The sequence below is a fragment of the Schistocerca gregaria genome, chromosome 7 (assembly GCF_023897955.1).
Source record: "Schistocerca gregaria isolate iqSchGreg1 chromosome 7, iqSchGreg1.2, whole genome shotgun sequence".
Taxonomy (NCBI): Eukaryota; Metazoa; Arthropoda; class Insecta; order Orthoptera; family Acrididae; genus Schistocerca; species Schistocerca gregaria.
In genome coordinates, this window is record NC_064926.1 from 452,629,043 (window position 1) to 452,643,273 (window position 14,231).

At 42.4% G+C, this 14,231-nt stretch overlaps 1 protein-coding gene across 1 annotated transcript in view; it reads right to left on the minus strand.

Moving 5' to 3' along the window:
- The window catches only part of LOC126282196 (RNA-binding protein NOB1), a 64,158-nt gene that overhangs the window by 32,950 nt on the left and 16,977 nt on the right, over nt 1-14,231 (minus strand). Inside the window, exon 5 of the mRNA XM_049981729.1 lies at nt 4,376-4,615. Coding sequence (XP_049837686.1) covers nt 4,376-4,615 — 240 coding nt within the window. The remainder of the gene's footprint in view (nt 1-4,375; nt 4,616-14,231) is intronic.

Consider the following 14,231-nt stretch of genomic DNA (forward strand, 5'->3'; position numbering starts at 1 on the left):
ATGTTGGCACCAATGTATGGAGTAAGGTTGAAAATGTAACAGAAGATATTGTAATAAATAGCACAGCCAATAGCAAATAGGAAGTCATTTAAAAAGTTCTATGAGTCTGTGATCCCGCAACAAGTAGAACTATGTAGTAATATTCTGCTTCAGTTTGGATGTTCGTGAACCTACATGTAGGCATTTGGTTTGTTTGTTGTCTTCAGCAATGTAGAAGTGGAGAAACGAGAGGACTGTGAATTTCTTAAATGTGGTACGTCACAGGGTTATGGGACACGGAAAGTCATATACACAAAAACAGCAATCAGAAAAAATACATTCTATCTGCTACTGTCATATTAGAAGAACATCTGCAACAGTGAGCAATAATTGTAATCTACATAGATTCATGAGACTTCTAAACTTTTTGTAAGCTTCATCACGTAGGTTTCCGTGTTCATGGACAGTAACATGCTGACTGACTCACTTCTATTATTGTTTTCGTATACATGTACTCTACTTTCATCATCTCATAATTCACTGAGTCCTTCTACCAAAGCATTAGAAACTTTTTGTATGAAGAGACATGTACATGAGAAATGCACTTTAAAAGTACATCAAATTTCTGTACGAACTACCAACAGCCAAACACTGACGGTGATCATCAGTCTGGTTGTACCTGGTATAGAGTCTTTCATATTGGTAATGGTCTTACCAATTCTTGGACCATTTGCTTTTATGATAAATTCAAAAATTTGTTTTGACAATATGATAAAATTCTGGAAAAGCTGTGTGTCCAGCATTATTTCATGAATTAAAAGTTTCCGAATCAGTTCACTTACAAAAAAGTAAGCATAAACAAATCTGGTTTTCATTTTCTCACTAACATTTTTCGTTGTTTTTGGCAGCACAAACTACAACCTCACTTTCATCCACTTCATGGCAGTACTGTTGACCTTGTTGACATTTCTCGTCTGTGAATGTATTGCCACCAATGTTGTTGAACATGTGGCTACAATTTGTACAGCTGGCAATTTTGACAAACCATAATGTCTGCAATATGCGCATGGTAGTCAGAAACAGTCCGAAAACCAGGGTAGGTTGGGCTTAGAAATAATTGTTAAGAAAAGATTCAATTTTTTTAGTTAATTAGCACTGATGTCAGCCAATAAGGCCTTTTGTAAGGCGCACATATTGTGCTGTGGGGTGATTGATATGGTTGAAAATAGACATACTTCGTAAGCCACGATCACAGTGTAGACACTTTTGCTGCTCCACGATGAATGATTTTGACAGTCTTATGCTGCCTTCATCTGATCTAAGGGCAAAATAAAGATAATAAGAGGGGCTGGAGAGAGACGGATATATAAAATATGAAATATACCTTCTGGAAATTGCTATAAAACTGCCATGTTACATTACATGAAGTCAAAGTATAAAAGGGACACTCTACGAACAGTCAATAAAATACACACAGTTGATAAAATGCACACAAATGACAAAAAAGCACATAACTAAAATAATCGTATTGTCCATGCGTGCTTTGCTCAAACCTGGCAAAGAAGGAAATGATCCGAAAATTTTTCGACCACTTGCACTACTTTTTAAAAATTGCTGGAAAGGCAGATTTTAAATTACCTATCACCTGCAACTGAACCCTCGATTATACCGCAGCTATCTGGATTTGACCAGGTAAAAGCTGTATTCGACAATTGCTAAATCTCACACAGTTTATAGGAGATGGCTTTGAAGCTCGAAAGGTGATAGAGTCATTTGTCGACTTATCAGCAGTGTATGGTATGGTCTATCACCAGCTACTACTTGTCAAGGTCTACAATCTGACCAAAGATTTAGGTCTAACCAGACTCATCGCCGCCCTCCTGCAGAATCGCAGGGTCTTTGTCGACTTTCAAGTACAGTGTAGTCAAGGGAAGAATGGCCTCCTGCAAGGAAGTGTTTTGGCTCCAATTCTGTTTAATATACACACAAACAACCAATCTATAGCCCCAAACACCAGGAGCTTCTTATATGCTGACTACCTCACTCTAGTCATCCACAGCAGAGATTTTGAATCAGTGGAGAACAACCTCACGAATACCCTTGAAGATCTATCCAGATACTACAACACATACCAGATTAAACCAAACGCTTGAAAGACCAAAGTGTGTGCTTTTCATTTGAGAGACATAGAAGCCATTCACAAGTTGAAAATAGTATGGTTGGGGGTCAAAATGATACACTACGAGACTCCAAAATACCTGGGAGTGACACTTGACAGATCTCTCACTTTCAAAAAGCACTGCATGAAATGCAAGTTGGAAGTTTCCACCAAGAACAATCTCTTGCAGAAACTGGATGTATCACAGTGGGGTAGTCAACCTGAAACAATTCGAATATATGCAATGGCACTATGGTATTCTGTGGCAGAGTATGCCTGTTCTGTTTTGTATAATTCAACTCATGCCATACAGGTGGGTGCAGCTCTCAATGAAACCTGCAGAAGTATAACAGGTTGCTTGAAATCCGCTCCAGTCGAATGACTTTACCACCTCACAGGAATAGCACCACTACCTGTTCAAAGAGAGAGAGAGCTGCGGACAAGGAATGAAAGGCAGTGGAACAGGAAATTACCCATCCTCTGTATGGGCACGAACTGCATCTGCAATGACCAAAGTCAAGGAAGAGTTTCGTTGCAACATCAAATGAACTTAGAATGACTGCTGAAAAAGGTAGGTTACATCTATGGAGGGCTACGACCTACCTTCCCCTGGTTTGAAAAGAGTTGTTGAGGCTTTACCTCCAGGCCATGATGGGGGATGGACAACTTGGAGGTCCCTGAATAGACTGAGATGCAGAGTTGGAAGGTCAAAAGTTAACTTGGTAAGATGGGGATACACTGATCCAAATTCAGTGTGACTGTGGAGAAGAACAGACAGTTTGGCACATGCTTTGGTGTCAATTGTGCCCAGTCTCCTGTACAGAAGATGATCTTCAACAAGCAACAGAAAATGCACTGCAAGTGGCCAAATGTTGGTCAAAAGTAATTAAATCATAACTGTGTAAAATGTATGCACATGAACCTGTATGCTTCGCTTCTGACACGGGAATAAAAAACTCCGAAACAGCTCAAAATATTGAATCATTTTTTTGAAAAATTATTTCTCAACACAACCCACCTTCAACACCCTTACCAGCTTCCTAGACTGTTTCTGACAACCCTGATAATTTCAACGGCACATGTTAAATGTTTCTTAAGAAAGTAAATACTGTAAAACTTGGGACAGAATGACAAAACACTTAAAAATAGAGTAAGCTACTGGACAACATTTTCCTTTAGACTTAGGAAAGCACACTATTTCATAAACACATAACTCGTACACATATAGCACTCTCATTTCTGAATGATAAGGTCATCTCAGCACCTGGAGAAGACAGTGGCTGTGTGTCTTGAGTTGTGAGTATGTGAATGCCTGTGAATTTTTCTAATTATGAAGGAGGACACTGACAGTTTAATCTACTTTTAAATGAACCTGTCTGCTGCTCAACGCATCTCCTATGTGGTCTGTGGTATTCTATCCTAGTTCATATTGTCGTTTTTCATACAAAAGTGTAACAGTGCTGCTCACCAAAAGTAAATGGGAATCTCTGGAAGAAAGGAGACATTGTTCTCAATAAAACCTACTGGGTAAGTACACCAAAGAATCAGAATTCGAGGAAGAGTGCGCAATTCTTATGTTGCTTTCATTAAGTGCACTGTATAGAGCTAAAGAGAATAAGAGAGATTTGGGGAAGAGCTGAGGCAAACACCATTTTTTTGCTACATGTGGGAATGGTATATGATAGCAAGTAACTGCTATTGGTATGAAGTACACTGCATCAACCACAGTACAGTGTGTGTATGTAGCAACAGATTGTTTGAGATCCAATCAGAGGTATGCAGTAAACATGAACCAGTAGCAACAATTTTGTCCAGAATTGCAAATCACAGTGTGCAAATCTCAGTACAGCATTCCTCTTAGCCCTCAGTTTCTGCTAAAGTACTGTTGTCATGCAAATTTATATTCCTCTCATGATAAAGCCTATTTAATAAATAGCATGGAGTGTTCAGACAAAAATAATTTCTCAAAAAAGAAGCCACATGTAGATCTGATACTTATTGGAATATAAAATTTATGAAGGAGGAGAAAATGTTTCATTGAAAGAGGAAAAAAACAAAGGTATTGATGAAAAATTTGAAGATATTTTTGAAGTAAAACATAAAATAAAATGCAATCAATCTTTAAATTCAACGAAAATATTAAAAATTAGAGGAAGACCTGTAAAAAAATTAATAAGAACAGTCTCTTAAATATGTACTTTTAAAGGACATCTTTTGAGGAAACAAACTGCTTATTACCCGTTTCCCTTTTCCTGAGAGGGGTCGTCTTGTGTTGATATGTATTTCCTGAGTGCCATCTTCTTTTAGAGTTACAGCCACTTTCTTCAATGTCCTGTTGCCACAATGAGGGCAGAATACTTTTGTCATAATGCTGGTTCTTTTAAAGCATGCATAGCAGCGGAGAACAAATGTCCTAGTTTGTCGAATCAGACGACCATCGATGGATAACACATTCAGGCCAATTTGTTTCAAAACATTCTGTAAGAGAGACAGAAAGAAAATAATTGAGTAATTACACTTTGGATACGAAACAACAGCTTATCACTTCATTGGAAACTTGCCATTCAAATGTATCTAAGAAAGAAATAGCAACTTCAATTTGTGTAAATTTTATATCCAGCCAACATTTGTGGTTTTGATTTATAGGTTATTACATCATATAAATAAAATAGTGTATGTGCTTACATTTTTGAAGAAACATTATAGAGGTATGCAGTTTACTGCAACTACAGTATGGAAAAATGAAAAAAAAACCCCCTCTCTCTCTCTCTCTCTCTCTCTCTCTCTCTCTCTCTCTCTCTCTCTGCGTGCGTGTGTGTGTGTGTGTGTGTGTGTGTGTGTGTGTGTGTGTGTGTGTGTGTGTGTGTGTGAGAGGGGGGAGGGAGAGGAGGGAGGGAGAGGAGGGAGGGAGAGAGAGTGGGCGCGTGCGCCATAGTAGAACAGATGCAATGATGACTCCTATCACTTTAACTTTGGTTATTGCATAACCAGGCTCATTTCATTTATGATTTGAGCTTTGGAAAACAAGAATGTAAACATTTCCCCTATTAAAAAAAAGAGATAATTTAGATCCATATTAAGTCTTTAATAATTTTGCTAGACAATACATACCTTCTAAAATTTATTCTGTACTTTGAGGCATTCAGAGAATATTTCTGAAGTATTGTTTTCCTGAGGAAACTAATAAATAAGTTGGCATACTTAAACCAACAGAGTTAGTGTGTATCAAAAAGGAGGGATAAGGCAGCAGCAGTTAAAGGCAAGTATTTTTAAGAATATATTACTAGCCGCAGCTACTAATAGTGGTCAGCACAGTGGTCATTAAATTAGCAACAGCAGATAATTTACCAAAAAGGTATAAAGAAAGATGTTATATCTCTGTAAAAACTGTGATTTCAGCATCACATTTAATCTCTAAAGCAGTTTTAACCATGTATTTGCTATCATGTTCTGAATAATTTTCAAAAGGACAATTTACACAAGAAAACTATAAAATTAGGGCAGCAATTCTACCTCATGTTTCAGAATAATTTTCTTTAATCAATTTATCTAGGCAACTTATGTTGCTAGAAATAGAATGCAGCATCAAAAATCTCATGAATATATCTTTAGCTCAATAATGTTCATTAATCACTTATGTGAAACATGCACTATTCAGAAATAAAACAAATAAAAATTTCTCTTCTTATGGGGATAAAAATGTTACTAAACTTTTACAATTACAATAAATACTGTAAACAGTTCAAGTGATCTAAACACTGGAAATCAAGAGACTAGAACATGTTCATGAAGACTGCTGTGCTACCACCTGCATCACCAGTGGTGCTGGTTATTTTTATTGTGGATGTAATGGGTACCCAATTATGGAAAATGTGCAACTGCCAGAGAAATTTTTACCATAGGAAAGAAAAGGAAATGAACAAGTTGCATTTTAGAGCAGTGATGTTAGGACTTTGTTAAATGAATGGATTAAGATCAGTCCTTCCAAATAAATTAAAAGATTTAGGGTATGATGCAAATGTAACAGCTTCAGTTTAACTTTAGTGTTCAAGCGACTACAGACAAAACTCTATAGTAATCCAATAAGAGAAGCAGCCTGGCAGTACAAGAGACAAAGTGCAAATTATGACAAGGAAACAAGGAGTTAAGACAACAAAAAATGACCCAATATTATAAAACCAAAAAATGGAAAATCCCAAACGGAATAACAACAATCTTATGAAACAGGTAGATTGCTGCTCATCTTATAGAGGAGACGAATTGTCACAGACAGCCACAATGAAAAGACTGGTATATAATCAAGCTTTCAGCCAAAACACATTTCCCCAAGCGCAACTCACACACATAGGATCACTGTCTCTGGCCGCTCAGGACTTTTTGTTGTGTCTGTCTGCGAGTCAACATCTCCTCTGTATGGTGAGTAGCAATCTATCCTTTTCATAATACTGCCAATAGGTAATAACCATAGGAGTAGAATGTCAAATCAGGTGCATAATTCTGGGTACTGAATACCGGGTTACTAGAATATGTTAGCCAAGTCAGCAAACATCAGGAACCTCTGATTCAGGCTCTCTAAGAAAGACACTGGTATCAAAAAATTAAGACTGTGACTACATGGTATGCATGCAGTAGTTTTGATAGCAACATCAGTTAAAATCAATTATGTAAATCAGGATATCTGACAAATTACTGGCTAAGCTTCATCTCCTGAATGTGAAAATTGTATCAGCCCTTTAACAGTAAAACAAGACCTCGAAAAAGTGCTCTGCAACACATGTTACTGCTGTGCTCTAAGAAGCCTTCAAGAGATAAAGGAAAGGGATAGGCACTCATAGGTGGTGGTTTTTTTTTTTTGTGGTTTTAGGGCGCACAACTACAATGGTCATTAGCGCCCTGACTAATTTAGGAATGTACCGCGAGGCACAAGGTTAAAACAGCAACTAAAAGGGACAACACTATAAAAGACGTATTAACAGGCATAGGATTAAAAAACTACAGCATAATCAAATGTCCTTAGACAGGTGTGTCAAGTTGATAAAACGAAGAACGCGAGCAGCAGCTCCTGGGTCATCCGCTAAAATGGCATCCACAGTACATGGCAGGCCAAGATCAAGACGCAGCGTAGTAAAATCCGGACAGGACGTTAAAATGTGGCGGACCGTCAGCAATTGCCCACATGGACAGAACGGCGCCGGCGCTGCCGTCAGCTGATGGCGATGGCTGAACTGGCAGTGTCCAATTCGTAGCAGGGCCAAAATGACCTCCTCCCACCGACAAGGACGTGAGGAGGACGTCCAAGCTGCGGGAAAAGGTTTCAAGGCCCGAAGCTTGTTGTCCCTAAGTACAGCCCAATCGGCATGCCACAGCAATAAAATGCGCCAACAAATGACCGTGCTACAATCTGATGAAGGGACACAACAAGAAGCCGTCCGAGGCTGGAGGACCGCAGCCTTGGCCGTGGCATCTGCAGCTTCGTTCCCAGGGATACCGACATGGCCAGGAACCCACATAAAGCTAACTGGAGACCCGTCGTCCACCAGCTGCTGAAGAGAGCGTTGGATCCGGTGCACAAAAGGGTAAACCGGATACGGATCACTGAGGCTCTGGATGGCGCTCAGAGAATCGGAGCAGATAACATAAGCAGAATGTCGGTGGCGGCAGACGTAAAGAACAGCCTGGTAGAGGGCAAAGAGCTCAGCTGTGAAGACCGAACAATGGCCATGTAGCCGGTATTTGAAACTTTGTGCCCCGACAATAAAAGAACACCCGACCCCGTCATTGGTCTTAGAGCCATCTGTATAAACGAAGGTCATATTAATGAACTTCGAACGAAGTTCGACAAAACGGGAGTGGTATACTGAACCGGGCGTAACCTCCTTTGGGAGCGAGCGGAGGTCAAGGTGAACGCGAACCTGAGCCTGGAGCCAAGGTGGCGTGTGGCTCTCGCCCACTCTAAAGGTTGCAGGGAGTGAAAAATCAAGGTGTTGAAGGAGGCGACAAAAGCGAACTCCAGGGGGTAGCAGGGCAGAGACATATAACCCGTATTGACGGTCGAGAGAGTTGTCAAAAAAGGAACGATACGATGGGCGGTCGGGCACTGACAGTAGCCGACAGGCGTAACGACAAAGTAGTATATCGCGCCGGTAGGTGAGTGGCAATTCACTGGCTTCAGCATGAAGACTCTCGAAGGGACTAGTATAAAACGCTCCGATCACAATCCGTAAACCCCGATGTTGTACGGAGTTGAGGCGGCGTAAGATGGACGGCCGTGCAGAGGAGTATACAAAGCACCCATAATCCAGCTTGGAGTGGACGATCGACCGATATAGGCGAAGTAGGACGGTTCGATCCGCTCCCCACGACATGCCACTGAGAACACGGAGGACATTTAGAGAATGGGTACGATGGGCAGCCAAATATGATACATGTGGAGACCAACTAAGTTTCCTGTCAAATGTAAGACCTAAAAATTTTGTTGTCTCCACGAATGGGAGAGCAACGGGGCCGAGTCGTAAGGACGGTGGGAGAAACTCTTTGTAGCGCCAGAAGTTAATACAGACCGTTTTCTCAGCAGAAAAACGGAAGCCACTGGCGACACTCCAGGAGTAAAGACAGTCAAGAGAACGCTGAAGACAGCGCTCCAGGAAACATGTATGCTGCGCGCTGCAATAGATGGTAAAATCGTCCACGAAAAGGGAGCCTGATACATCATCTGGGAGGCAATCCATTATTGGATTGATCACTATGGCGAAGAGAGCAACGCTCAAAACGGACCCCTGTGGCACCCTATTCTCTTGGCATAAGATGTCTGACAGGACAGAACCCACACGTACCCTGAACTGTCGATCCATTAAAAAGGAATGAATAAAAAGAGGGAGGTGACCGCGAAAGCCCCATGTATGCATGGTGCGGAGAATGCCCGCCCTCAAACAGGTGTCGTAAGCCTTCTCCAAATCAAAGAACACAGCCGCGGTCTGGCGCTTCCGCAAGAAGTTATTCATAATGAAGGTCGACAAGGTAACCAGATGGTCAACATCAGAGCGGCGCCTACAAAATCCACATTGTACATTGGTAAGTAGGAGTCTAGATTCGAGCAGCCAAACCAAACGAGAGTTAAGCATTCGCTCCATCACCTTACAGACACAGCTGGTAAGCGAGATGGGTTGATAACTGGAAGGCAAGTTCTTGTCCTTCCCTGGCTTAGGAATCGGTACAACAATAGACTTGCACCAGCACGCGGGAACATGTCCCTCAATCCAAATGCGATTGTAAGTACGAAGAAGGAAACCTTTACCCGCAGGAGAAAGGTTCTTCAGCATCTGAATATGAATAGAATCAGGCCCCGGAGCGGAGGACCGTGACCGGACAAGTGCATTTTCAAGTTCCCCCATGGTGAATGAGGCATTGTAGTTTTCACAATTCGAGGAGTGGAAATTAGGTGGCCGAGCCTCCTCTGCCTGATTTCGGGGGAGGAAGGCAGGGGGGTTATGAGTGAGCTCGAAACCTCTGCAGAAAAGCGGCCGAAGGCATTGGAGACATCCTCAGGGGCCACAAGGACGTCATTCGCGACCGTCAAGCCAGAAACTGGTGAGTGGACCTTAGTGCCAGATAGCTGGCGCAGGCTACCCCAGACAACAGAAGAAGGAGTAAAACTGTTGAAGGTGCTTGTGAAAGCAGCCCAGCTGCCTTTCTTGCTTTCTTTAAAAATACGACGACACTGCGCACGTAATCGTTTATAACTGATACAATTCCCCACTGTAGGGTGGCGTTTAAAGGTGCATAAAGCACGTCGACGAGCACGTAAGGAGTCTCTACATGCTGCGGTCCACCAGGGGAGTGGTACGCGGAGGTGTGCGGCCTGACTATCGCAGCTGGTGAAGGTTTGATCCTGAAAGGTCGCCCTGGAAGAGAAGAGCGCCCAGTCTGCTTTGGACATGTTCCAACTAGTTGAGCTTGTGTCGGAGGGGCGACGGGAGGAAGAGGAGACGTCGACCGGGCGATCTTAGCACTGGCCGAACGGACGACCGTAGTGCTGAATGTCAGATCGCATGTCTGTGTCGCCACCTCCCTGGTAGTCCGAGGAGAGGCGAGGACAGTACTGTACTTCCCTGCTGGGAGCAACGTGGGCTTCCTACTAGTGAATAGCTTGCGAGCAGCCGAGGTGGAGACTTTCTCTTTGACCCGAATTTCTTGGATACAGCGTTCTTCCTTGTAGATGGAACAGTCGCGGGAGGACGCTGCATGGTCACCGTGACAATTCACACAACGAGGAGATGGAGATGGACAGTCACCCTCATGGGCATCCCTGCCACAATCACACAGAAATAACCTCGTAGCCTGCTTTGATGCGCGACGGCAGCTGAACACTATCAAAGGTCAAGAAAAGTGTCCGGGTCGGTACAAGGTCATTGTTGACCTTTTTCATGACCCTATGGACAGCCGTCACGCCCTGCTCAGTGAGGAAAGACTGAATCTTCTCGTCAGTCAATCCGTCGAGTGATCTAGTATAGACCACACCACGAGACGAATTCAAAGTGCGGTGAGCCTCCACCTGGACAGCGAACATGTACAGGAGTGTGGCCCGAAGCAGTTTTTGTGCCTGTAAGGCGCTCTCAGTTTCTAGTAACAAGGTACCATTGCGCAACCTGGTACAAGACTTGACAGATCCGGCTATGACATCTACGCCCTTCTGGATAACGAAAGGGGTGACAGAGGAAAAATCCTTTCTGTCCTCAGATCGAGAAACTACGAGGAACTGTGGGGCAGGTGGTAGTACTTTTGTCACTGGTGGCTGGTCAAGTTTCTGTTTGTGGGCAGAAGTCGAGAGAGAAGAATAAGAGAAATCCATTGCGGAGGAATCCCCCATGATTGCCAGTGTCTCCGATGGCGCGCTCCTTCCTTGTGGGGATCCTGTCAGAGGGCACTCCCGCCTTAGGTAATTGTTCACACCTCAGGTCACACCTCCTGAGAAACGGACAGAGGGACCAATCGGCATGGTCGGAAGGTGTCAGGTCAGGCAATCATCCCTCCCTGGGCCTGGCCTTTACCAGGGGGCACGTGCGTGCCTTACTTGTCTACCCAGGGCGGGGAATTACGCGTTACCCCCGTCACCGACTACGCGTGCGAACGCATGGGTCGGCCTTCAGGCACACACAGGGAGGAAGGAAGAAGAGGAAAAAGAAAGGAGAGAGGGAAAGAAAGGACAGACTGTCTCAAACGCCGAAGCGGAGACCAGAGAAGGAGAAGAAGGCAAGGGGAAGAAGGCAAGGGGAAGAGTAAGTAAGACAGTGGGATGGAGAAGAACAAAAAAAGGAACCAACCAAAGGAAGGAAGAAACCAGAAGAAGTGAAAAACCAAAATGAATGCAAATATAGGTCGTGAAACCATCCGTCTCCAGACGCAGGTGCTAACTAACCCCTTGAGGGGGAGGGACTCCTTTTAGTCGCCTCTTACGACAGGCAGGAATACCACGAGTCTATTCTAACCCCCGAACCCGTAGGGGGGTCATAGGTGGGTATCACTGATGTGTAGTTCCTGACTCAATCACATGATATGCAGCATTGTCTGCAATGGAATGTGTCTCAAAAGAGTGTGCTAAAAGCGAAGGATGATCCTAGTAACAGAATGTAGTATTCATACCAACTTTTGTACTATTGGCAAAATACAGACATGAAGGAATACATGTTTAACACACTCCACCAAGAGCTAAAAACATCAATATATACGAAGAATTTTTAGCATCAATAATAGGGCAAATTGAATATTTGTAGATGTGTTTTAATTACCAAGGCTGCATGTAAAAAGAATGGTAGTCAAACTATCACACCTAAATGCAAACAGGCTAGTACCATATTATGGTGGAAAGTGTTAAGTCTCATTAGGCCCCTGGGCTTAATGAGCATTACAATATGGTGACCGAGAAGTTCCTGTACCCTTCACACCTTTAACATTTTGAGAAATAAATGGTTGCTTTATAGGCATTCTTGCTTCAAAGATGACGAGAAGCACTGTTGCCAGTACTGCATTGTTTCAGTTGTGTAGCCACCCCTGACGTGAATGGACACATGTACACTGCTGAGGAGTGGTTAGTGGTGTGTGTGTGTGTGTGTGTGTGTGTGTGTGTGTGTGTGTGTGTGTGTGTGTGAACCCTGCCTCACCGTGAGAAATATACTTTTGACTCAGGCTCTGTCAAATACAAGTCACACAAAATATGTATGAAAACATGGGAAGAAATGTGCCACCATAGCCCAATCAACTTCATTGTTTCCTTTGAAACCCACTCCCAAAACCTCAACTGAACTTCAAGTACTGCGGGCAAGAAAGAATTGAAATTGAAAGGATTTAGATTGAGGTTTGTGAATGAATTATCTGGCAACAGGCAGGAGCAGCTTGTTCCAGCCTGCCATACTTTGTTGTCACAGTTTCCAAATGCTGTGCCTTGCTCATGTGTGTTATTTTCTGACAAATGTGCACTATATCTATTTCATTCAGGTGAAATGTGTTTTTCTAGTCTAAAGAAAATTCACAAGAGTTGGAAAGGAACCAGCATCACATCATAATATGGGGCCACAGTGTTACCAGGGTGCCTGTTCAAATCAAACTTTTTTAAATGGCGACTTTTATTTGGTCATTTTACAAATGTGATTAATACCTCAATTTGAAGACAAGGGAGTTGTGGTATAGTTACAGCAGGATGGAGCTCCAGTACATCCTGCCAATCAGGTGTGTGATTTTCTTGATGAACAATTTTGAAGCCAATGGACTGCGTGTGATTCGGCCACATTTCTAGTCCTGTGAAATGAAGACCACAAATCCTGGACCTGCTCACGCCATGCAACTTGTACCCTGTGACTCAACATCAGTACCAGACCTAATGAAGAATTGCTCAGAAGTGTTGAGGAAGCTCTTTTACATGCAACTCCAGAGATTCTCCCCAGGATGTCTGGAGGAACATGGAAATATATGGATCTTCATGTGAGGTATAACAGTGCACACACAGATCTGTGGATTAGATAATTTTTTATACATAAGTACTCCAGTACATGGTTTTGAACTAGAAGTGCAAGGACTTCTCAGACACACTGTGAAAAACAGCTTTCCAGAAGCTGTGCCCAGTAAAGGATCATGAAACACAATCTAGTAGTACATCTACATTTATACTCCGCAAGCCACCCAACGGTGTGTGGCAGAGGGAACTTTACATGCCACTGTCATTACCTCTCTTTTCTATTCCAGTCGCGTATGGTTCGCGGGAAGAACAACTGTCTGAAAGCCTCTGTGCGCCCTCGAATCTATCTAATTTTACATTCGTGATCTCCTCTGGAGGTATAAGTAGGGGGAAGTCTATCTGGGAGCCTGTATCTAATATTTTTTGGGTCACATGAACAAATAAAGCGAGTTGGGTCTCACACGATCGCTGTTTCCGGAATACATGTTGATTCCTACAGAGTAGATTCTGGGTTTCCAAAAACAACATGATACTTTAGCAAAAAACATGTTCTAAAATTCTACTGGCAGTGAACAAAACAAGCACAAAAAATATGAAGATCAGTGAATTTAAAGAAAGTGATTCAGACGATTTTTTCAAATGTATTTTATCTTCCAAATAATTTCCTTGCAGTTGTATTCAAAAGCATATTTCCTCAAACTCAATGATGACAACGATACACCTCTTGGTAAAGTTGTTCATATAGACACAGTTGTTTCTGGAGCATCAGAATAAGATCTACAAATTGTGTATTTTACATCTGGGTCCAAAACTGTATGGGTCCAGATGTAACTTTCACATGGAAGCAAAAGTGTGTGGAATTGAGACTTAAGAACCACCGACTTGTCTGGTGGATTTCTTCACATGCCAAACTTTTTACAGATTTGTGACTTAAATCTATTTCCTGATTAATATACATTCTCTGTGTGATGTATACTAAGAACACACTTTTCCTGTCCTTATTGTATGCTATTGTCCTGCATGTAAGCTAGGCAAGTGCTAAGAAAATGAGGAAAATAATGTGAATAACCGAGGGTTAAACAGGGCAATACAGTTCTGCCATAAATTATCTCCCTCTTCAATATTTTAATATAATTGTAAATTTTA